The sequence below is a fragment of the Saccopteryx bilineata genome, chromosome 2 (genome assembly GCF_036850765.1).
Source record: "Saccopteryx bilineata isolate mSacBil1 chromosome 2, mSacBil1_pri_phased_curated, whole genome shotgun sequence".
In the NCBI taxonomy this organism is placed as follows: Eukaryota; Metazoa; Chordata; class Mammalia; order Chiroptera; family Emballonuridae; genus Saccopteryx; species Saccopteryx bilineata.
Window position 1 is genome coordinate 344,013,553 of NC_089491.1, and position 23,965 is coordinate 344,037,517.

The window sequence follows — 23,965 nt, forward strand, 5'->3', positions numbered from 1 at the left end:
CCTGCACACAATCATTTTGTAACCCTTGTAGGCTCCGGGATCCCTGAAATGAAGACCATACTCCGTGGGGTTATCCTGAAGGAGTATCTCACCATCAAGGCCTTCGTGGCCAAGGTTGTGGCCCTGACCGCAGGCCTGGGCAGTGGCATTCCTGTGGGGAAGGAGGTAAGTGGCAGCCACTGAGGTGCGCACTGGGCAGAGGGTGGCACACTGGGATCAGACATGGACATGGGCACAGGGACAAGAGCCAGGGCCAAGGGAGCAAAGGGAATCAGGGAGGAGAAATCCTCTCCTGGGGCATGCAAACAGAATGGTTGGAGCTGGGCATGGGCCTCAGAGCGGTCTCCCAACCTGGGCACTGCTGACATTTTGGGCGGGATAATACTGGTTCAGGGGGGGCATCCTGTGCACGGTAGAATGTTTTGCAGCATCCCTGTCCTCTCTCCCCTCAGTACCGGTAGCAGCCCCCAGTTGTAACAACCGGAATGTCTCCAGACATTGTCAGAAGTCCCCTGGGGGTGGGGGCAAACGTTCCCCGGTGGAAGACCGCTGCCTTAGAGACACTGCAGACCCATGCCCTTGTTTCGCTATGCAGAAACAGACCTAGACAGAGGCTAGGCTTTCTTCAGTGATACGCTCATGCGCTGTCTCGTCCGCCACCTCCGTTACCATCGATAATCCACCCAGCCTCCGGAGTCATCTTTTCAGAGTGGAATCAGAAATGTCTGAGCTCTGCTCAAGAACTTCTGAGGGCTTTCCGTTCTTAAAATAAAACCCACCGTTCTCACGGGGGCCTTGGGGGTTTGTGGTTCCCTGGCTTCTCTCTGACCTTCTTCTGTCCTCCCAGACTGCTCCTGACTCACTGTTTTGGGGTGGCAAGGCCTTCTTCCTGTCTCTCAACCATGCAAGCTTGTCTCCCTCTCGAGACTTCTGAACTTGCTGAGCCCTGAGCCTGGAACATTCTTCCTCCTCACTCCTGTGGGGCTCAAACCCTCATTCAGCATGGCATTACTACTTCATGAGCTTCCCTCAGCACCTTCTCTAAGCACGTCCCTCTCATCCTGCCTCATCTGGCCTCTCTCTCTCTGTCCCCTGGCCCTCCTCAGTTTCTTCCTCGCCCTGGGGATTTTCTGACACAATAAGATGCCAGTGTATCACCTCCCTTCCCTGCAGCGAAGCCCCATGCGGGCAGCACTAGTGCGTGGAGTGCCACAGGGCCTCCCATCTGAACTCCTGCTGACCCCTCCCCTCCGTCTCTCTCCCAGGGCCCCTTTGTCCACATCGCCAGCATCTGTGCCGCTGTCCTGAGCAAGTTTATGTCTGTGTTCTCTGGGGTGTACGAGGTAAGGCTGAGAAGTAAAGGGAGGTGAGGCTGTGTGTGGTCAGGGTGTCGGGAGGGCTGCCTTCGCTCTGGGCTGGCCAGGATGCTGAAATGGGCATGGCACTAACCCATGCTCCCCTGTTCTCCACACATACCGCCCCGCCGATCCTTGCCACCCGACGCCTGTTCAGTCTGTGTCTTCTGAGGAATGTTCTCCTCCTTCTTGCTCTGCACCCCTGCATTGGAGCCTGCACACGGCCCACTGCTCTGCTAACCTGCCAGTCCACCCCCCCCATGTCAGTTCCCCTCCACGATTCCCTCTGTGCTGCCCCTGTCCCTCTGTCATTCCTGGTTCCCCACCCCGCCTCTCCTCTGACAATCCCCTTACCCCAACCCCCTGGCTTCCTTGTCCTGCGTGCTTCTCTGTTGCAGACCGTGCCTGGGCAGCTTGACCTCCCGGTGCTGGCCTGTGTGCTGGGCGCAGGATGCTGCTTTGCGGCCCCTGTTGGAGGCAAGTCCCACTTCCTCCCCACCCCTGTTGCCTGAGTATGATGTGGAAGGGGGTCTGGGTGGCTGCCACAGCTTTGGGGGGAGGTTAGGAGGTGCTCGTTGAAGGAACTGGTGGGTGGGCCTTCAGCTCCTGGTCTCCAGGCACCCACACTTGTCTACCAAAGAGCTGTGCGTGCTTTGCACGCGGCTGCTGTTTCACAGGGGCTTTATTGGTGGTGTTGTTTGTCTCAAGTCCTTTCCTGTCTATCTTGCTATTGACACTCCTCTCCCCAACTGACCCCACCTCCAATCTTACTCTGGTCACCACTTATTGGCTAAATTCCCCCCCCACCCTCCATATATTTACCTTTTATTTCGTTTTCTATGTTTGGCCTTGCACTGTGAGGTCACTTCCTGTCTTGGCCTGGGAAGTGCAGGGGGCAGCGGGACCACAGTGATTCCTGTGACTGAAGCCTCTCCATCTGCTTTATTCCCCACCCTGGCTTTTTCACCCTCTCTCTGCCCATCTTCCTCACCTCCCTCTCCTCTCTCTTGGTCTGTCTCTCCCCTAGTAGCAGCCGTATTATTACAGTGATATGCTGACGGTGGGCTGTGCCGTGGGAGTCGGCTGTTGCTTTGGGACCCCACTTGGAGGCAAGTGACTTACCCCTCCTGCACCAATCCCCGTGCCTGACCTCGCTCCCCAAATAGTTGTCAGCACACCCGGCTACGAGTATTACCAGTTGAAACAAGGGTATAATAGCTGACTTTCAGTGAGCACCTACACGGTGCAGGCAATGCTGAGAGCACTTTGCACGTATCCCTGCCGAAAGCTGAAAGAGACTGAAGTTACAGAGGAGAGAGGGGAGAACAGGGATGATGAGCAAGTGGGCGCGGGCAGAGAAGGCAGTTGTGTTTGCTTACTCGTCCGTATTCAGTGTAACCAGACTAACAGAGCAGGGATTATATCGACCAGTTATTGGAGTCCACGGTGACAGAAAGAACACCAAGTTGACAATTGGAGAAACAAAATTGCAGGGAAGCCTGACCAGGCGGTGGCGCAGTGGATAGAGCGTCAGACTGGGATGCGAAGGACCCAGGTTTGAGACCCCGAGGTCGCCAGCTTGAGTGCAGGCTCATCTGGCTTGAGCAAAAGCTCACCAGCTTGGACCCAAGGTCGCTGGCTCGAGCAAGGGGTTACTCAGTCTGCTGAAGGCCCGCATTCAAGGCACATATGAAAAAGCAATCAATGAACAACTAGGGCAGGGGTCGGGAACCTATGGCTCGCGAGCCAGATGTGGCTCTTTTGATGGCTGCATCTGGCTCACAGACAAATTTTTAATAAAAAAAATAACGTTAAAAATATAAAAAAGAGAAATACAAAAAATAAAAAAATTAAAATATATATATATATATATATAAAACATTCTCATGTATTAAAATCCATTTATTTCCTACCGCTCATGTTCATGGTTGCGGGTGGCTGGAGCCAATCACAGCTGTCCTCTAGGACAACATCAAATTTTTATTGGATAATGCGTAATGTACACGAGTTGTTGTATGACTCACAGAATTACATTTTTTTTTTTTGTAATTTTTTTTTTTTCTGAAGTTGGAAACGGGGAGGCAGGCAGACTCCCGCATGCGCCTGACCGGGATCCATCCGGCACACCCACCAGGGGGCGATGCTCTGCCCATCTGGGGCGTTGCTCTGTTGCAACCAGAGCCATTCTAGCGCCTGAGGCAATGACCATGGAGCCATCCCCAGCGCTCGGGCAAACTTTGCTCCAATGGAGCCTTGGCTGTGGGAGGGGAAGAGAGAGACAGAGAGGAAGGAGAGGGGGAGGGGTGGAGAAGCAGATGGTCGCTTCTCCTGTGTGCCCTGACCGGGAATCGAACCCGGGACTCCTGCACGCTAGGCCGATGCTCTACCACTGAGCCAACCGGCCAGGGCCAGAATTACATTTTAAAATATGTGGCGTTCATGGCTCTCTCAGCCAAAAAGGTTCCTGACCCCTGAACTAGGGTGTCACAACGAAAAACTGATGATTGATGCTTCTCATCATCTGTCTGTCCCTATCTATCCCTCTCTCTGACTCTCAATCTGTCCCTGTAAAAAAAAAAAAAAAAATTATAGGGAAAACATATGCTTCTTTTTCCTTTTTATTTTATTTTATTTTTAATCTACTTGTTGGGCTGACATTGGTTAATAAAAGCATACAGGTTCCACATGTACAGTTCTACTACATCATCTGTGTGTTGTATTGTACTGGTGCTCACCACCCCAAGTCAAGTCTCCTCCTGTCACCAAAGCATATGCTTCTTAAATACACCAGCTGTGAGAGGTATCTTTTCAATTATGAAAATGTGATCAGTCCTTTTGTAGAGAAGTCTTCCGGTTGTTAAAATGGCTTAGTTCAGGAATGATGCGTGGATAGGCATTCAGAGTCAATGAAAACATATCATGTTCACTTGTCCTGTCACTGTGCCAGTGTGTGTCACGTAAGTAGATGAGGGCAGCAAACACCTCCGCTGGCACCTGCTTACCCTTCTGTTGTCAGCTCTTGTCATTAGTATCACCAGTCCCCATTGATGCCGGGTAGTGTGTTGGAATTTCTGCACGCACTGAATTTCACACTTAACATTTATACTCACTTTCACCTTTATTTATTCTTTCACCTCACCAATCCAGAAGGCCTAAAGAACATTTTTAGACGTTTTTTGGTAAACGTTTTTTGTTTTTTTTTTTTAAATTAGATTCTTTTAAAGTGAAGAGAATCTGACCTTTCTGCATAAAATTGGATTTTCTGGAATGAATGAGGGAGATTTTTCTTGGTCCTGCATAGAGTATGGGGAAGACCATTGAAAAGTGACATATAAAAGTGACTCTAAACCCCACAAAAACAAATGAACAAAATATGGCTCTTGTCACACACACAAAAAAATGTTAAGTATTAAAAAATTATGATACCCGTTTCAGAATGTTTGTATATATATTAGGTGGCAGATATCAAATGGATTCGAAGAGAACATTACTAGACTGGTTTCATTTTCTGAACATAGACTAAACCTGAAAGAAAAAGCATTAAGAAAATGGATTCGCTATGTAGGCTACTCTTAATGCCTTACGCCGATGAAAGACATAGACTAAGACGTTCTACCAGAAGGACAAGCCTCTTTTTGCTTCCGTTACATGTGCTCTGCACTGTCCCCTGGGCACTGTGCTAGAGCCCGTGCTCCCCAGGAGCTCACCTGGAAAGTGTAGACAGGTGGGCTAGTAGACCATCACTCACAGAAGAGTCTCCCTGGCAGCCTGGGCAACAGAGTGGGAACCTTCTGCTAAGCTGCCTAGGTTGGGGGCTGGGGGTTGGCAATGGAGCTTTACAAAAGAGATAGTGTTTGATCTGGCACTTAGGAAGACAGTAAGGGCAGGGTACTGTGGACAGAAGGGACAGCCTTGCAAAGCCAAGATCTGGGGGCTATAATTACAGCCACTGAGTGTTGCTAGACGGTACATGTGGGAGGGGTAACCGGAAGTGAGTCTGGGCAGGTAGATGGGGGCTACCTCATGAAGGTCCTCATCGGAAAGTAGATTGTATTTGTTCTCTAGGCTAGATTTTGCTTCACATGTGTTTTTATGGAACACAGTTTGAGCTATTAATAGATGTGACCTGTGGAAAGAGTTCTGAGGTCAAATAAGTTGGAAAAGGCTGTGTTTTTGAAACTGGAAAAGTTACCAGAATGTTTGATATGCTGACATGCATTGTGAATATCCAAAAAGTGGCCCAAATTCAGCATTCCCCACAGAAAGCCCTTTTAAAAATCTATTGTCGTTGGCCTAGCGTGCGGAGGACCCGGGTTCGATTCCCGGCCAGGGCACACAGGAGAAGCGCCCATTTGCTTCTCCACCCCTCCGCCGCGCCTTCCTCTCTGTCTCTCTCTTCCCCTCCTGCAGCCAAGGCTCCATTGGAGCAAAGATGGCCCGGGCGCTGGGGATGGCTCTGTGGCCTCTGCCTCAGGCGCTAGAGTGGCTCTGGTCGCAATATGGCGACGCCCAGGATGGGCAGAGCATCGCCCCCTGGTGGGCAGAGCTTTGCCCCTGGTGGGCGTGCCGGGTGGATCCTGGTCGGGCGCATGCGGGAGTCTGTCTGACTGTCTCTCCCTGTTTCCAGCTTCAGAAAAATGCAAAAAAAAAAAAAAAAAGAATTTAAAAATCTATTGTACTTTTCTTTTTTTAACTTTTTAATTTTTCAATTACAGTTGAAGTTCAATATTATGTTGGTTTCTGGATCACAGCACAGTGGTCAGACATTTATATAGCTTATGAAGTGATGCCGCCATAACTCTAGTTCCCGCCTGACACCATACGTAGTCATTACAGTACTGTTGACTATATACCCTGTGCTGTGCTTTACATCCCCATGACTATTCTGTAACTGCCAATTTGTACTTTTTAACCCCTCCCCTTTTTCACCTAGTCATCCCACCCCCACTCCTGTCTGGCAACCTCACAGAATCCCTTTTGCAAGGACCTTCTCAAAGGACTCACAGCATCTCACGGACTTGACTTTGGGAAATGCTGTCATGAGCAAAAGGGAGCTGTGAAAGAATTTTGAACAAGGAAGTGACATGGGCACCTTTGCATGGTGACCCAAGCCCTCTGACATATGTGTGCAGGACAGAACTGGCCTTTGGGTCAACAGGTTTAACCCAAGATGAACAAGAAGACTACTGTCATTGTCATAATGCTAGGTGACGAGAGACTGACCCGGGCTGAGGCAGAAGAGACAGAGAAGAGGATGATGTAGATAGGCGATAGAAAGTAAAATTGATACAACCTAGTGATTGATTTCATGTGAGGACATGAAGCATCAGATAGGAGGAGGAATGTAGGCTAACCCTCACGTTTATAACGAGGACACTTGGCTGGTAGTCACTACGATAGGGAATATAGGAAGTGAAACAGGTCTGGGGAGTTGATAATGTTCACTTTGCACGTGTGGAATGTGAAGTTTCTGTGGCGTATCCAAGTGATATCAAATAGGCCGTTGGGTTGATAAGTCAAGTTCAGGAACTGGGCTGAAAACGTAGCTCTGGTAACCAAGTAGCCCATTGGTGGTTGTTGAATCTATGGGTATGAACTTGAGAGTCGATGCATATCTGTGAGTAGCAAGAATAAGAGACCAAGGACAAGGCCCTGGGTTGGGGCAGAGGCACAGGAGAAGCGGGAGGACCATCCGGGAGGATCAGCTGGGAAGACCACGGGGTGGAAGAGGAGTGCGGTATTACGGAACTTACGCATTCAGAGCATTTCCAGGGGCGGTTGGTGTTTTCCCTGCCTTGTTTCCTTTCGGTAGCACATTTTCTGTTTGGCTCAGGCTGATATTAAAATTAGTTCTCATTCTGGAGTATACAGTGACAGACTGTTAGAGGAAGCATCCCAGAACCACATCGTGGGAAAGAAAATCTTGCTGAGGATTTAAAAAAAAAAAAAAAAAGGTTGTAAAATATGCATAAAATTATACCCAGACAAATCAAAGCCAATTTTGGTTCTTTTTCTGGTAAACAAGAGGGACTTGCTCCACCTGATTCTGTGCTGTGTCGAATCCTCCTTTTAGGGTGTGATTTGAGGAGCAGGGCAGGAAGGTGGTTGGCAAAGCTCTGTCTGCCCCAGATTCCCCATTCCCTCACTGAGTTTTCTGAAATTCCACCCATTCTGTTCTCTTCTGTTCTCTTTCTTCCTTACTTCTCTCTTCCCCTTCCCTCCCCTCCTCTCCTTGTCTTTTCTTCCCCTTCTCCCCCCCATCCTTTTCTTTTCATACATACAACAGTCATTGAGCCCTGATTATACACCAGGCACTGTATTAGGTATGGGGGTCCTGAGGGATTCAAGAGATGGGACTTTGAATGTAGAACAGGGAGAAGAAGGTGGCTAGAATGTGAGATGCCACCTGAAGAGGGAAGCAGGTATATAGGGACTATTTGTAAGTTAGCGGAGAGAGAGGAGACCAGCCTTACCTATTTCATGATCTTTCTTGGGGCTAGGCCTCTTCTGCATTCATCTATTTATGGACTATATTTTCCTGGTTTTCTTTCCTTGTTTTGGATAAAGAGGAGGCTTATCTAAGTTTTGTCATGGAGTTTGATTTTGCATCTTAATATGTTTAGAGATTATTTTCTTTGCATCTCTTAAGTCTTGCTTTCTACACTCTTGTTAGTGTTCCTAACTGCTCTGGATGATATTTCTCTCTCATAATTTTTCTGCAGAAAATATTCAGTGACCCTTCCATTCACGTGGATATCCAACATTGTGGATCTCACCCAACCCTACTTTCTTAGGGATGGAGAGAGCATGACTACCAGATCCTCATGTTTTGAGGGCCCCCCATTTTTCATCCTATCCATAGCTTGTTGAATCACATCCGTGACCCACAAAACACTGTGACCATGATTAGGTATATGGTTTGGAGCATGGACCCCAAGAATGTATAGATTCAGCATGGACTCCAAGAGGCCCACGGGGTGGGAGTGTGGGAGAGAGCCTTTCACGTCGGTCTGCACCTGACTCCATATTCACGCCCTTGTAGGAGTGCTGTTCAGCATCGAGGTCACCTCTACCTACTTTGCCGTGCGCAACTACTGGCGAGGGTTCTTTGCGGCCACTTTCAGTGCCTTTGTTTTCCGTGTGTTGGCCGTGTGGAACAAGGACGCTGGTAACGGGGGCCCTGGGGTGGAGGTGCGTGAATAGGGAGGCTCGTAATGGGGTGTGCAGGGAAGCTCCATGGGGCAGTGCAGAAAAGGAATAGATAGCTTTATTTGGGAAGTGGGACCAAGACCCAAGGATATAAGAAGGCAATAGGTCATGGAGTATGGGAGTGCTGGTTGTGCCTATAAAAAAGAAATTAAATAGAAGAGACATTGGGCTTGGAGGAAGAAAGGAGTTGATCCTGAAAGCTGATGACCTCTGGTTTGCTCTCGGTGGGTTTCTGTGACGTGCCCACCATGATCCATGGCCTTTCCCTCCTATAGACACCATCACTGCTCTCTTCAGAACCAATTTCCGAATGGATTTCCCCTTCGACCTGCAAGAACTCCCAGGCTTTGCCGTCATCGGGTCAGTTGGGGTCACCTGCTCGGGGAGTGGTGAGCTGAGAATGGGTGTGGCTTTGGATTGGAAAGCACCCAAGCTGGGGAGAAGTTGGGGTGCGCATGGATGAAGTGTAAACTGCCCGGGGGGGTGGATAGAAAAGGAAGACAGATGCCTGGTATTTGTTTCTCCCATGGCTCGGTCGGAGGGACAAGGGCTTCATTTCTGTGAACTTTACACCCTCAGGATTTGCTGTGGGTTACTGGGAGCCGTGTTTGTGTATCTGCATCGCCAAGTCATGCTCGGTGTCCGAAAGAACAAGGCCCTCAGCCAGTTTCTTGCTAAGCAGTGAGTCACTGCCCTTCCTTGGCCCTCCCCACTTATTTTCTGGTTCCTCCAGGAGTTCCTTTTTTTTTCATCTTTGTGGAAGGCACGAAATGCTTTTCGGTGGCTTGTGATATAAAATACAGAAGCCCCAATTTTATATGTAGGGGGAAGTGGTGTGGTTTCCCCTTTAACGATGGCATTGTGGTGGAGAGGGAATGCTCTGTACTAAAAGAACCGAGGCTACCATGGGCCACAGGAGACCTAAGCGAGCCAGGGTGCAGGGTGCCGTCCACTGTGAGGTGGTGGCTAAATTCAGGGACCATTCATTCTGTCTCTTTTTCAGCCGCCTGCTGTATCCTGCAATCGTCACCTTGGTCATCGCCTCGTTCACCTTTCCACCAGGAATTGGTCAATTCATGGCTGGAGAGGTCAGCTACTAGGGAGTCTGAGGGTGCGGTCAGGTCATGGTCATGTGATGGGGACTAAGCCAGGACTGGGCCACGAGGAAAAAGAGAAGTAGCGCAGATGTGCCTCGGCTTCTGAGCATGTATACTTTTGGCCAAGAATAGAATCTGTTCCTGAGAATAGAGCAGAAGGGACCCTTGAAAAGTGAGACTGGGAGTCAGTTCCTTAAAAAGAGGAAGTACCGAGCATCCCTGGAGAACTATCCCCTTTTGCTTCCTCTTCTCGCAGTTGATGCCTCGTGAAGCCATCAGTACCCTCTTTGACAACAATACGTGGGTAAAACATGCAGGTGACCCCGAAAGTCTGGGCCGGTCAGCTGTGTGGATTCACCCACAGGTCAACGTTGTCCTCATCATTCTCCTCTTCTTTATCATGAAGGTACCTCTCCCGACACTCCTGACTCCCTAAGCCTCTGTTCGTTTTCAACCTAGGAACCCAGGGTTGGCATAGGGTAAGAAAGGGTGGAATTTCATCTGGTCTGGTGTGTGTCTGTCTGAAAAAGAAATAGTTTGAAAGTTTTAGCATAAGTTGCTCGTGTATGTAAGTAAACCAATGTCTAGATTAGTGGTAGTCAACCTGGTCCCTACCGCCCACTAGTGGGTGTTCCAGGTTTCATGGTGGGTGGTAGCAAAGCAACCAAAGTATAAATAAAAAGATAGACTTAACTATAGTAAGTTGTTTTAGAAAGATTTATTCTGCTACACTTAGCGAAAATCCGACATAAAGTACTTGGTAAGTAATTATTATCATATGCTTTAACTTGCTGTAACTCTGCTTTATAAATTTTATAAAGTAAAGTTACATCCCTACTTTATAAATCACCATTACTGTGAAACCGGTGGGCGGTTAGAAAATTTTACTACTAACTGAGATACAAAAGTGGGCGGTAGGTATAAAAAGATTGACTACCCCTGGCCTAGGTTAATTATTCCATTCACATCAACTCAGTGATGTTTCCCAAGGTTCTGCTTACTAAATTATGAAGACATCAAAGCAGCCAAATAAACAAGGACAAGATAAAGTTCAGCAAAATAGATAACTGTGTAAAAACCTCCAATAAATTAACCAAATCCCCCCACTCACTAGATAATTAGGCACTCCATTCTTCCTGTATCTGATGACCCATTTTTAGTTGATTGCACATCCATTCTCCCCATCTAGTGGGTAATCTCTTTTCTAAAATTGCAAATGAGATAAAATATTTAAATCAATTTTATTAGTGACGACACACAATTTTTATAAATGTTATTATTCTCTGTTAGGTAATGAGGCTGTGAAGGTTTTGCCATTCTCAAACCACTTTTTTTCTAATGCCAATGAGGAAACAAAAACTGATCTATTTAAAAATTTTTTCCATTGATTTTAGAAAGAGAGGAAGGAAAGAGAAAGAGAAACATTGATTTGTTGTTCCACTTATTTATGCATTCATTGGTTGATTCCTGTATGTGTCCTGACCAGGGATCGAACCCTCAACCTTGATGTATCAGGAAGACACTCTGAGCAACTGAGCTACCCAGCTAGGGCAAAGCTGATCTCTTTTTTACATAATATTTTTTTCATGTATACCAGTCAAGAATCATATATTTATAGACTTTTCAGTTACTGCCTATACAAAGATATTTTTATTTCTATCCTTGGTTATGACATCTATTACTATTCCCAATTGCATATTTTTTCTTTTTTTATGATCGCCTTATTACAAATAGTATGTTTTGCCTGAATAATCCAACATTTTCTTCTGTATAGCAGTGCTCTCATTTAAAAATCTGTCCACACTGAACTTTCATGCTTTTGAATATCTTGCTATTAACTTATTCATGATGCCTTTTATGAATCTGTATTTTCCCAGGAAGAGTCACTAAGTAATATTTATATTATAATAGCTGGAGTGATTCATTTATTCATTTACTCAATAAATGTTATTATGTATATACCTTCTATGTGCCAAGTATATAATACCTGATTGCTGATCTTTGGCAAATCTTATGCTTATGGTTGGAAAAACCATTCTTTAAAAATTTTCTGGCCCTGGTCGGTTTGCTCAGTGGTAGAGCATTGGCCTGGCATATGGACATCCGGGTTCAATTCCTGGTCATTGGACACACTTAAGCATACCCTAATTTTTTCCAGAGTGTGGGCAGTCGGCTACATAGTCAAATCAAAATGTAAAGATGACTAAGAGCTGTTTTTCCACAGTCTGAGTAAAAATTGATGTGGTCTTCTGGCAGTGCCAGTGCAGGCTGATAAGATTCTCAGTTCAGATCTTTTATAATGTTGACAAAGGGAACTTCCTTTTTCCTCAATCTTAAGGCATGGCTAGTATCATTATGTCGTAAATCAGGGCTTTTACAGTGAGTGTGCATAAAATGACAACTTCTCGGTTTCGCTTTCATAAGTCTAACATTAATACTGAGCATCATGGAGTTCTCAGCACAGCCTGAGTCTTCCGTCTCTGTAGGATTCTTTTCGGCCAGATCTTCACTTTGCTCCTTCTTGTGAAAGGTCTAAATAAGGGGCCATCTGTGATCACAGCTCTCTGGTTTCCCAGTTCTCTAGAATTTAAAATCTTGGGAGTTATTTGTGTTCTACATCACTTGCATTGTTTCTGGGTTTTACCTTTCATGTGCTAATAGCTCCGAGTTTTGGCTAATCTTACATGTCATTCCTCATGCGGTAAGAGTTGATACTTCAGTGTCTTCTGATCCTGTTACTGTTCTTACACATATCCTGCAGGCTAATCTAAGTTCATCCTCTGAAATCGGACCTCTCGGCCACCTATTATCTGTATTACTGAAGCTTTCAGATTGATCTGAGCCTACAAATCCCTATGGGCTTTGCAAAAATCCCTTGTGTGCTTATCCAAAAGATACGATGCAGAATGGTTCAAGGGGTCTCAAACTGGTATAGGTTAGAGTACCTAAGCAGCTTAAACTTCAAGTGCCTAGAACTGCCTCCAGACAGTTCTAGGTGGCCTCTAGGAGTGTCTGATCATCTGTAGTTTAACCTCAAGTTTGCTGTGGACATTACTGTTGGGTGTTTTAGCAAAAGAGAAGTTTTTTTTCTGTTTTGTGTGAATACGGTTTGATCAAGCTCTCTTCTTCCTTTCCTTCTTTCCTTCCTTCCTACCGAACTACTTACCTTTCTATCTACATCCTACCTGCATTTACTGAGCACTGTGCCCATGGTGAGAGGAAGCAGAGATAATAACACTCGTAATGTACACTCAAGGTCTTCCAGTCTGTATTCTCTTCACTTATACATTTTTTTTTAATGACAGAGACAGAGAATCAGAGAGAGAGAGACAGATAGGGACAGACAGAGACAGGAAGGGAGAGAGATGAGAAACATCAATTTTTCATTGCAGCACTTTAGTTGTTTATTGATTGCTCTCTCATATGTGCCTTGACCGTGGGGCTACAGCAGACCGAGTAACCCCTTGCTCAAACCAGTGACCTTGAGCCCAAGCTGGTGAGCCTTGCTCAAACCAGATGAGCCCACGCTCAAGCTGGTGACCTCAGGGTCTCGAACCTGGGTCCTCCGCATCCCAGTGTGATGCTCCATCCACTGTGCCACCGCCTGGTCAGGCTCTTCACTTATACATTTAACTCTACAATTTTCACCTGTTTTGAACAGTTGTATTCTGATATGAAAAAAGTATGCATTTTGCCTCATCTCAGAGTTCCTGGGACGAAACCTTCTCAGAGCCTTTGTCACTTCTTGAGGTCAGCCCTGGCTCAAGGGAATTTTTTCTAAGGTTCAGGAAGTGAAGGCATTTACTTCTCATTCGTTTTCTATGCAATTGGTGCCATTTCTTAAATGTAAATACTCCGATCCTGACAACTTGTTCCCATCTGTAGCTGCTACCATCTTTCACCAAGTAAGTCTGCGGTCCTTTTTTCAAGATTGGCTTACTCACTGTATTTTTCACTCCATAAGATGCACCTGACCATAAGACACACCTAGGGGTTTTTTTTTTTGTTTGTTTGCTTTTTTCTTGTTTTTTTTTTCCGTATTTTTCTGAAGCTGAAAACGGGGAGGCAGTCAGACAGACTCCCGCATGTGCCCGACCAGGATCCACCCGGCACGCCCATCAGGGGGCGATGCTCTGCCCATCCAGGGTGTTGCTCTGTCGCGACCAGAGCCACTCTAGCGCCTGGGGCAGAGGCCAAGGAGCCATCCCCAGCGCCCGGGCCATCTTTTGCTCCAATGGAGCCTCGGCTGCGGGAGGGGAAGAGAGAGACAGAGAGGAAGGAGAGGGGGAGGGGTGGAGAAGCAGATGGTTGCTTCTCCTGTGTGCCCTGGCCGGGAATTGAACCTGGGACTTCCGCACGCCAGGCCGATGCTCTACCACTGAGCCAACCGGCCAGGGCCACACCTAGGGTTTTAAGGAGGAAAATAAAAAATAATAATCTGAACCAAATTGTATATTAAAATATTTAATAAGGCCCAGGAGCAAAGATGGCCTGGGCGCTGGGGATGGCTCCTTGGCCTCTGCCCCAGGCGCTAGAGTGGCTCTGGTTGCGGCAGAGTGATGTCCCGGAGGGGCAGAGCATTGCCCCCTGGTGGACAGAGCATTGCCCCTGGTGGGCGTGCCGGGTGGATCCCGGTTGGGCTCATGCAGGAGTCTGTCTGACTGTCTCTCCCCATTTCCAGCTTCAGAAAAATAAATAAATAAATAAATAAATAAAAGATTTAATAAAATACCGTATTTTTTGCTCCATAAGACGCACGGGCATTATCCCTCCACTTTTGGGGGGGAAAAGGTGAATCTTATGGAGCAAAGAATACAGTATTTTGAAGGGATATGTAAATCTGTTGCTTCATTTACATACTACGTCTCAAAATTTCAAGCACCACTCCTTCCCCACTCTATTTCTCAAGTCTTTTGCATTCTTTGCCACCAAACGCACATATTGCTTTTACTAAACTTATCCCAGTCTCCGCTGGAATGCAACCTGATGAAGTTGGCCTTGGGGATCTTTTCTGTTAGGCTGGCTGACTCACCTGGCTCTCTCAAGGTGCCCTTCCGGTATGGCGAGTACAGATCTGATTGTTTGGTCCTTTGTTCAAAGTGATTTGATGTCACAGGAAATAGCTCAGGTGGGACAGTCACCCCAGTTTCCCCTGTGAGGATCACCATATAAACGGCTTTGTAAATAACTACATGAAAGCTCAGTTAGTCACTAAGACTTAAAGGTGTCTGCCACTTTCAACAGCAGGTCTTTTTCCAGAAACACAATCTGACCAGGAAAAGATATCTTTCAGCTTCCAGAGTTTCAGGCTCTTCTGCTGAGGTAACCTTTTGAAGCCAAGAGGCTACAGTGGGCTAGGGCCCTTTGGGGGCAGTGACAGAGGACCTCTGAGGCCCCACTCCTTGTTCTAGGTTGTCTAAGGGCAAATATAGTCACTCCAAGTAGGACGGTTTGGGTTAACCATTCGGAGGGACTTTCTTATAGTGTTGTCTTTGGTGATCTCCTAGCTCGAGGACTCCATGCTTTCTGGTTCTAGAGCAAGGGGGGTAGACATGGTGACTACCAGAAGGATGAGCCATCTCCGCATTTTTCTCACCCTTGAAGCAGGAAGGAGCAGGATAATGGGAACGGGGCTCGGTGTGCACATGTGTGTGTCGGGCGGAGTTGAGGGGGGTGTCCTGATGCCTCTTTTTACCCCAGTTCTGGATGTCCATCGTGGCCACCACCATGCCCATCCCCTGTGGAGGCTTCATGCCCGTGTTTGTGCTAGGTAAGTTCTGTTGGGGAGCCTGGGACCCTACTGATAGCTGCCAGCTAGGGTACTGGGAAAATCAGGAAAGGCCCAGAATGCTGGGAGTTCATATTTGGTCTTGGCACCCAGGGAGGGATTGGCTCCTAAAAATACAGATCTCTCAACACCTTCCTGCCTTTTGTCTTGGCTCTAGGAGCTGCATTTGGAAGGCTGGTAGGAGAGATCATGGCCATGATATTTCCTGATGGCATCTTATTTGATGACATCCTCTACAAGATCCTACCTGGGGGCTACGCAGTAATTGGTGAGACACACTCCACACTCTTGAAACCAAATACGGAGTCCCTCAAATGCCCACACTCTCCCATGACATATTCGTTCCAGGCTCTACAATAGGGCTTTCATTTAATACTGTTTAATTCAACTTCTATTCAAGTAATCAGCCCTTGGTTCTGATTCTCATTAACATTTATTTAATGCCTATGAGACTTCGTTTCTTCATGTAGAAAAGGGATTATAGGGATTAAATGAGATAATCAGGGATGGAAGCACCTAGGATTGCGTCTGAATGATTGGTAAAGGTTTTGTTGTTGTTGTTGTTCCTTCTAAAGAGTCATGGGAACAACAGTGCAGGTGACTGGCTGGTCTACTTTCACCTTGCAGGTGTGCCAGTATTGACAGGACTTAAGAGCTAAGAAACATGGACTCTGGGCCCATCCCTGCCACTTGTCACCTGGATGATCATGGACAAGTCAGCTGCCTTTCTGAGCCTTAGTTTCTTCTGAAGTGACTTCTGAGATATCTTACAGCCCTCACATTCTATGAATCTCTGATATTTTTTTAAATCAAATCTATTTTCTCATCCATCCAAAACCCACGTCTAACACACCGACCAATATAAATCCCAGAATTATTATGCCTCCTTCCTCCCCTCTCTCTTTACTGAAATCCTATACCATCCAAGGCCCTGCCTCCCCTAGTTAGAGGAGCACTAACCAGCTTTATTGTTCATATGATGATTTTACTCTCCCATAAATTGTTGGCTCAAAGCCTGAGGTCCAAAGTAGCATGCCATAACTGCGTTTTAAAATGCTCAGTTAAACATGATACAAACTTTCAAACACCAGGAATAGATAAGATATCACTATCTTCATTTTATAAATGAAAATGTGGGCAAGGATTTTGTAACTTGTCCAAGGTCATGGGTAAGGTCAAAATGATGATTTTCTAACAGCTCAGCATTCTAGCGCCTGCTCTTGACAAATGGCTATCTTGGGAGTATTGGCACCGACCCACTCTGTCACTCCCATCGTATCCCATGTGCCCTGCATGCCCAGAATTGCAGCTTTAATCCGCCAGTACATTCCTCTGTCTCATCCTAGGAGCAGCAGCGTTGACCGGTGCGGTGTCCCACACAGTCTCCACAGCTGTGATTTGCTTTGAATTAACGGGTCAGATCGCTCACATCCTACCCATGATGGTGGCTGTTATCTTGGCCAACATGGTGGCTCAGAGCCTGCAGCCCTCCCTCTATGACAGCATCATCCAGGTCAAGAAGCTACCCTACTTGCCTGACCTTGGTTGGAACCAGCTCAGGTCAGGGGCACCAGCTGGAATTAGTTCAGCTTTGATGGGGTGGCGGTGAGGGGTTCGGAGGTTGAGAGTGAAGTTAGGGTCAATGTTTGCAAGCATTGCTTTTGACTGACTTTTCTATTCCCACGTACTTAATAAGTATCGTGAACGACCAAATGGCAAAATTTATGGGATGGGTGGAAGGGCCAGCAAAGGGACAGGCATATGGTGGAGCTAACCCCCCATGCTTTCTACCCTCCATAGCAAATTTACAATCTTTGTGGAAGACATCATGGTCCGCGACGTGAAGTTTGTTTCAGCCACCTGCACCTATGGGGAGTTGCTAAGCTTGCTCCAGACCACCACAGTCAAGACTTTACCACTGGTCGATTCAAAAGGTCAGTGGGAAGGAAGAAAGCCAACTCTGGACTTACTGATTGAACTTGGGCTCCATGGGGGGAGGAGCACTGTGGTGTGGGCTTGTCTGCAGGGGCACCCAGTCTGCTACAGGAGACCCCACCTATGCTCCTCCCGGAGCACGATCATCCTGAGAAAGGTAAAATACAGCCGCAACACAAGCACGAGACAGTTAAAAACCAACCAGAGAAACAACAGTCCATTCTCATTCTTCATTCTAGTCATGTTTTATAAAGTCGCCATGAACACTGCGTTAGGGGATGCTACACGACGCCATTGCTCCTAGAGGACGTGCAGGGTCAGGTTCCTGCAAGCCCTGGTCACAGTGTTTCCTTCCACTCACTAATCAATGCATGAACTTCTTTTGTGCATGTTTCTCTTTAAAGGCGCTTATTCAATATATGTTGTTGATTGAATAACATTGAAACTTACCCAACAGCACAATAGCTCATGCCTGGACAAAAGCTTATCTCACTCACCAATTTTCCCCATAAGGCTACATCACAGCCTTTACACTTAAGGGCAGTTTAAAACAGCAAAATAACCAACACAAAACACAAAAATGTGGAAAACGTGGCAGTCAGTGGACCACGAAAAGAACACTTGTTTGCAATCTGAGAGGTGGGGGTGAAAAAAAAAAAGTATAGCATCACTTTGTTCAACCTCAGCTAGAAACGTGTGTATGGGGTGACCCAGATGTTTTGCTGTTCTTTGCATGTCTGCAAATAACAGCAGAAGCATCATGATGAGTATTTGGGTGACAAGTGGTCCAATTCGCAAATGGGAAATCCACGTTCCAGCCCCTTATGTGGTTCTCCTTGCAACTCGGCTAAATAAAAGCTGTTCTTTCATGTTCAACTTGAGGAGCAGATGAAAGTGTTCCGTGTGAAGGAGTGAATGGTTTTTTGCAGCTGTGATTTCATTTCCTTCCCCGCCCTTTCTGCCCTCCTGGGCACTGAATCCTGCTCTGTGCTGTTTCTGGCTGTGACTTATATCAGTCTCTGTCCGACCTTCCTCACTAGATTGAGTGTTCCTTGAGGGGTGGAGACTATCACTTCTCTCTCCATCAAACTGCCACCTTATAGCTAGTTACTAGATAGTCAATAACTACTTGCCTCACATTTGAATCAGTGATATCGAGAAGAATCATGGCGGGCCATCTGGAACCATTTAAAAATTGTTAGTTCTGATTTCAGATAGCCAGAGTATCCAAATTGCTCAAGTTAGGTTAGTTTCGTTTCTGTATTTTTCCAAATCCCAGATACCTTCCAAGTGTCTTCGACAGCAGGGTCCCTTCGCTGGAGCAGGGGTACAGCCCCTGAGGTGTGGGGTTTTCATGCTAATGGCCAAGACTGGACGGTAGGATTTATCTCAATGACACTGCCACAGTTTTAGGGCCTTAAAACTCACTGAAAATGTTAATTATAGTAGCAGGATTTTGACCTTCCCAGGAAAAGTAGGCCTTTTGTTTATATCTTAGAAGGACCCAGACTCTTGAAATAATTAAACGTCAGCTATCCTTGTAGACTTCTTTCAAAGTATATTCAAATCTTGGCCTATCTGGATGGCTTTTAATGTTGTTTTTTGTTTGTTTGGTGTGGTTTTGTGTGTATGTGTGTGTGTGTGTGTGTGTGTGTGTGTGTGACAGGATTGATTAGCCTATTTAAGTAGCAAGTTCACCTATTTGCAAACAGGCTATATCAGAATAAGTACAAATTAACACCAACCAGTACACTATCAGTTGGGTCTAAGTGCTAAATGGGTGTAATAAGAGGGACTGAGCAAGGTCAGTCATGCAGGATTTTTGAAATGAGTTTTTAAGAAGAGAGGATGAAAGCCAAGAAGGAGAAGCGGGGCGGGGGGCACTGGTTTTCTATCTCTGTCTCCATTGTGCTGAGCGGGACAGAGTTGGGGGCTGGCCAGGAGCCGGCCCTCAGGCTGAGCTTGGATCGCCCCCAGATTCAATGGTCCTGCTGGGCTCCGTGGAGCGGTCAGAGCTGCAGGCCCTCCTGCAGCGCCACCTGAGCCCGGAGCGGCGGCTGCGGGAAGCCCAGGACCTGGCCAGGAAGCTGTCGGAGCTGCCCTTTGATGGGAAGGCGAGGCAGCCCGGGGAGGGGCTCCAGGGCTCCTCGCCCCAGGGCCGCCCGGAGTCCTTCGCCTTTGTGGATGAGGATGAAGATGAGGACCTCTCTGGGAAGCCGGAGGTGACCGGGCGGGGAAGGGCTGGGTGGGGTGGGGGGCAGGAAAGATTGGGACAAAGGAAGAGTAGGAAGAGGGAGTGGAGATGCTAGTCATTGAGATAGTCAGAGACCGGAGCCCCTGGGTCTAAAGGACTGAAGGAGATAAGGTTGTGGATGACGGTACCAATGAAATGTGTATAGGAATTCTGAACTGGGGGGAAGACGAGAATTAGATGGATTCCCAGGATACCGGCTGGTGAAGGTAGGAAGGCACTAGGCAGCCTCTTCTCCAGGACTTAGGATTTGTGTTCCTTACAGCTGCCTCCTCTTCCTCCTCCTCACCCCTTTCCTCCTGTTCCACTGCCCCCTGAAGAGCCCAACGGGCCCCTGCCTGGCCCCAAGCAGCAGCCAGAAGCACCGGAACCTGCAGGTGAAGATCCTCCCATCATGCACCTGCACTCAGCCTAAGGGCTGCTACTATGAGGAGGGGTGGGGGCTGGGGTGGCATGGCAGGGAAGGGTTCCTAGTCATTGAGTCTCCATATTGCCGTCCCAAGGAGTAGGACGGTAGGAGAGGCTTAGAAGGGTAGGAGAGAGGCTGTCTATGGCAGCAGCAAAGTGTCAGGAGATCACGTGGGAGCCCCTGGCTCGCTCTTCCCGGGAGGGGTAGGAATTGCCTTGCGTCCATTTCCACCTGTTCCCTACTCCTCTCAGGGCGAAGACGCTCCATCTTTCAGTCGCTGCTGCGCTGCTTTTTGGGCAAAACCCGCCCCACAAAGAAGAAAACAAGCCAGGTGAGAGATGCTTGGGGGAGGAGGGTTGGTGGGAGCAGAGAAAAGGGAGCTTGTCTTTGAAGAATGAGAAATCCATGACCCTTAGATCGTGGGCTGATGAGCAGACATCTGTGGCCCTGGCCTAGGGATCCCAGGTTCTATTAGGAAAGAACTTGGACCTGTGTCTTTCTTCTCTAGGATTCAACGGATTTAGTGGATACCATGTCACCTGAAGAGGTAAGGGAAGCGGCAGCCTGGGGTGGATTGTTCCATCAGCTGATGCTCATCTTTCCCTGTCGTCTTTCTTGTGTTGTGAGAACAAGGTGTGAGCGAGGCGGGAAAGCACTTTAGAGGTTGCAGAGGAGGTGTGATTATGGAGACAGAGGTGGCACGTTGCACAGAGCCAGGGAGATCTGATGGTGCTCTCGGAGAGACCATCGTCACTGCAGAAGAGGGAGGTTTCGAGCCTCCTTGCGTAGATGGGCCCGTGGTGCTACGTTGAGCCTCAGATCTTTTAGACATTAGGGACAGTCTAGACAGGCAGAGGCTGTGCAGGACAGCTGGGCGTTACCTGAAGTGAACAGCACCTGGTGAAAGTTACTCTGCCGACTGATCAGGGCCCTGAGACGGTGGACAACTAACTACGAGATGCCAGGAGGCAAGGCTGGGAAAAGCCACTGTTGGAGGACAAGCAGTCACAGTGCTGCATGCTGAATGGACTTGGCTGTGAGCAGTAAGAGAATGTGGAGCCGTGACTGGAAACAGGACTGATGGGGACACACCCTAAGGGTTGGACAGACACAACAAAGTCCATCAGCAGCCATTCTGTGCAGTAAAAGGGAAGGCAGACACGAGCTTCATGGCTGACAAAACCATAATGCATATTATTTTACAGTAAACATCTTATCAGATGTCCGGAATAAAGATGTGTTACAAATAAAAAGTACTCCAGGGCTGGAGGAAGGGGTGGGGACTGACAAGAGAGAAAGGAAGCCCCCTCTTCCGTCCTCATCCCCTCCCAGAACAAATACACTTCTGACAAATGATTTATGAAAAAGTCAAATAGATGATCACAGAGGAAAAAAAAGAAAAACTGTTCCTTCTGTCCGTGAACAAGAATTAGATGGGTCTTATCTGCAAGTAAGGAGTGCCTTGCTAGGGCGCTAAAACCAGCAATCATGTTTTTTGTTGTTGTTAACACAACAAAGAGAGAAAGCTGCCAAGTTGATCATTGAGGCTATTTAATGACAACTGAAAATAAAATGCCACCAGGGATAAAAAAGACAGTAGATCTACATTTTTTGTTCATATATTCCCCAAGGAAAACCTTAGGTAGCTCCTAGCTCCCACGTGACTCCGTGACATTTTGGAAGAAGAAGATCCAGTAGGAGTCAGAACTGAGATTATTTTGAACGTGGCTTTCAGTCTAGATCAAGGTGACACCCTTGGCAATATCAAGATGATACCTACGGGAATATCAGAAGAATTCAGTTAGAGATCGCCGGAGGTCCCTGCGATGGCTTCATTCTGCTACGCTGTTAGTACACACAGTTAGAGCTCCGGATGATAACTGGGGCCGAGCTTTTTCAAGTTCGGATTCAAAAGCAGACATCCTCCTCCCCGTAGTCGAGAGCTGGGGGTGCTTGGAACATTGCCAGCAGTCAAGGTCAGAAGCCCAGCTCCACCTCTGCGCCATTTGAAAAATGTCTGGCACGGAGGAAGTGCTTGGTTATTGCTGTAATTCACTTATCACTGTTCCTCCAGGGAAGGCAGACACGGAACTAGGGAAGGCCAGAAATGATCATAGAAAGTCCAGCAAGGCAGGATCAGCCAAACCAGGGCTGGCAGGAGAGCTGCCCGTCATAAATAAATCATCTCTACGACATACTTGCTAAGTGGTCACCGACCTGTGCCAGTCAAACCCCACATGAACCTTGAGTCAGGGAACAGGAGAGTTTTGTGAAATCTTAGATTTATTTATAAAAGCCAGAGCCAGACTGGGCTCTTCAGAAGCTTGGGGATTTGGGCATCATGTCTAAAGTCAAGGGGAGAGCTGGCCTTCTTGTTTTAATGCTTCCGTCATAAGGAAAACAAACAACAAAAAAGATGGCTTTGCTCAAAGCCGTTTAGCACTGTTGGACCCAGAACAGCTCCTCCAGTCCAAAAGATATTCGCCATGATCTACTGCATGAAAGGAAAGTGTGCCAGTAACCCCACAGCATGCAGCCATCAACGCGTCACACGCTCACGGAGTTCCTGTCTAGTGGGCAGAGGTGAGACAAATGCCAACACGCCGTCCATGCCTCTTCTGAAAAGGAGAGATCCGCAGAGGGTGGCAGGAATTGAAAAGGGGGCAAAGCACCTTGGTTGGGAGTGTCCAGTGTGCAGAATGGGTGCAGCTGGGCAGCTCAGGAAAAGACACGCGGCCCAGCCGGCGCAGGAGCCAGAGGACATGTGTGAAGAACAGAGGGCAGTCTGGTTCACCCGAGCAGGAGGTGAGACCGGAGTCAGCGGAAGACTGACAAGATAGGTTGGAAATAACAAGTGTTTGGGGCATGGGGGGGGGGGGTGGAGGGGTGTAGGGGGCAACCTGAGTGCCTGAGGCGGCTGATTTGGGGCCAGATGAGGCAGGAGAGGGGAGGGGCTGTGCCCTGGGAAAAAGGGAGGGGCTTAGTGATCTGCAAGGTCTGTGCTAGTTCCTTGCATATTTCAGGATCAGGGCTAGGAGGGCTGCGTGTGGTCCAAGCCTTGTACCTGAGGTTGAAGGGGGCTCTGTGGTAAGAGGGTGACTTCCTTACTCTGCCCCCCAGATTGAGGCCTGGGAGCAGGAGCAGCTGAGCCAGCCCGTCTGCTTTGACTGCTGCTGTATTGACCAGTCCCCTTTCCAGCTGGTGGAGCAGACATCCCTGCACAAGGCCAGTCCCCGCCCGCTGCTCAGGGCTGCGGGGAGGGCAGGGGAGGCGCAGGGCCCGCTGTGTGCTGACCTGCCACTCTTTCCCTGTAGATTCACACGCTGTTCTCGCTCCTTGGCCTCCACCTGGCCTATGTGACCAGCATGGGGAAGCTCCGGGGTGTGCTGGCCTTGGAGGAGGTAACCTTGCTGTGTCCTATTTGAGCAACCAGAGGAATGGGTGGGCACAGGATGTGGGGGAGGGGTGGTTTTAACCTCCCTGTTTCCATCTCTTTCTCATGCAGAGATGGGGGGGAGAGAACTGTCAAGTCCAGAAGGGCTGTAGCTCTCTACCCTAGACACAGCCCTTAGAGTGGGTTTGGGAATGGGGTTCAGGGCATGAGTCATGGTTTCGCAGGGGAGTTCTATGGGGAGGGCAACAGAAAAAGGGAAGAGATGGGGTGTGGCTGAAGGGGGCCTGAAGGTCACAAGGAAGGGGTCAGAGGATGGCCTGGGTCCATGGTCTGCTAGTTGGCCCCTCTCTTTCCCCTTTTCTGTCTTTTTTGACCTCTCCAGGTGGTCCACCTTTCTGGCCACTCCCTGGCTTTCTCTTTCTGTTTAACTTTTGTGGTATCTGTCCTTCTCCTGTGTCCCTTCCTCTCACATTGCCCCATCTTCTTCCTCTTCCCAATCCCATGCCCTCTCCCCCTCTGCTCCCCAG

General features: G+C 48.0%; 1 protein-coding gene across 3 annotated transcripts in view; it reads left to right on the forward strand.

Moving 5' to 3' along the window:
* The window catches only part of CLCN1 (chloride voltage-gated channel 1), a 29,955-nt gene that overhangs the window by 3,351 nt on the left and 2,639 nt on the right, over positions 1-23,965 (forward strand). The window contains exons 5-22 of one of the 3 annotated variants that reach the window (XM_066262501.1): positions 32-165; positions 1,266-1,343; positions 2,386-2,464; positions 8,398-8,523; positions 8,840-8,924; positions 9,144-9,245; positions 9,568-9,652; positions 9,918-10,067; positions 15,362-15,431; positions 15,607-15,717; positions 16,796-17,009; positions 17,250-17,383; positions 19,362-19,606; positions 19,901-20,012; positions 20,296-20,375; positions 20,553-20,591; positions 23,165-23,269; positions 23,359-23,445. In XM_066262501.1, coding sequence (XP_066118598.1) covers positions 32-165; positions 1,266-1,343; positions 2,386-2,464; positions 8,398-8,523; positions 8,840-8,924; positions 9,144-9,245; positions 9,568-9,652; positions 9,918-10,067; positions 15,362-15,431; positions 15,607-15,717; positions 16,796-17,009; positions 17,250-17,383; positions 19,362-19,606; positions 19,901-20,012; positions 20,296-20,375; positions 20,553-20,591; positions 23,165-23,269; positions 23,359-23,445 — 2,036 coding nt within the window. The remainder of the gene's footprint in view (positions 1-31; positions 166-1,265; positions 1,344-2,385; positions 2,465-8,397; positions 8,524-8,839; positions 8,925-9,143; positions 9,246-9,567; positions 9,653-9,917; positions 10,068-15,361; positions 15,432-15,606; positions 15,718-16,795; positions 17,010-17,249; positions 17,384-19,361; positions 19,607-19,900; positions 20,013-20,295; positions 20,376-20,552; positions 20,592-23,164; positions 23,270-23,358; positions 23,446-23,965) is intronic. The other 2 variants (XM_066262503.1, XM_066262502.1) reach the window with 2 other exon arrangements.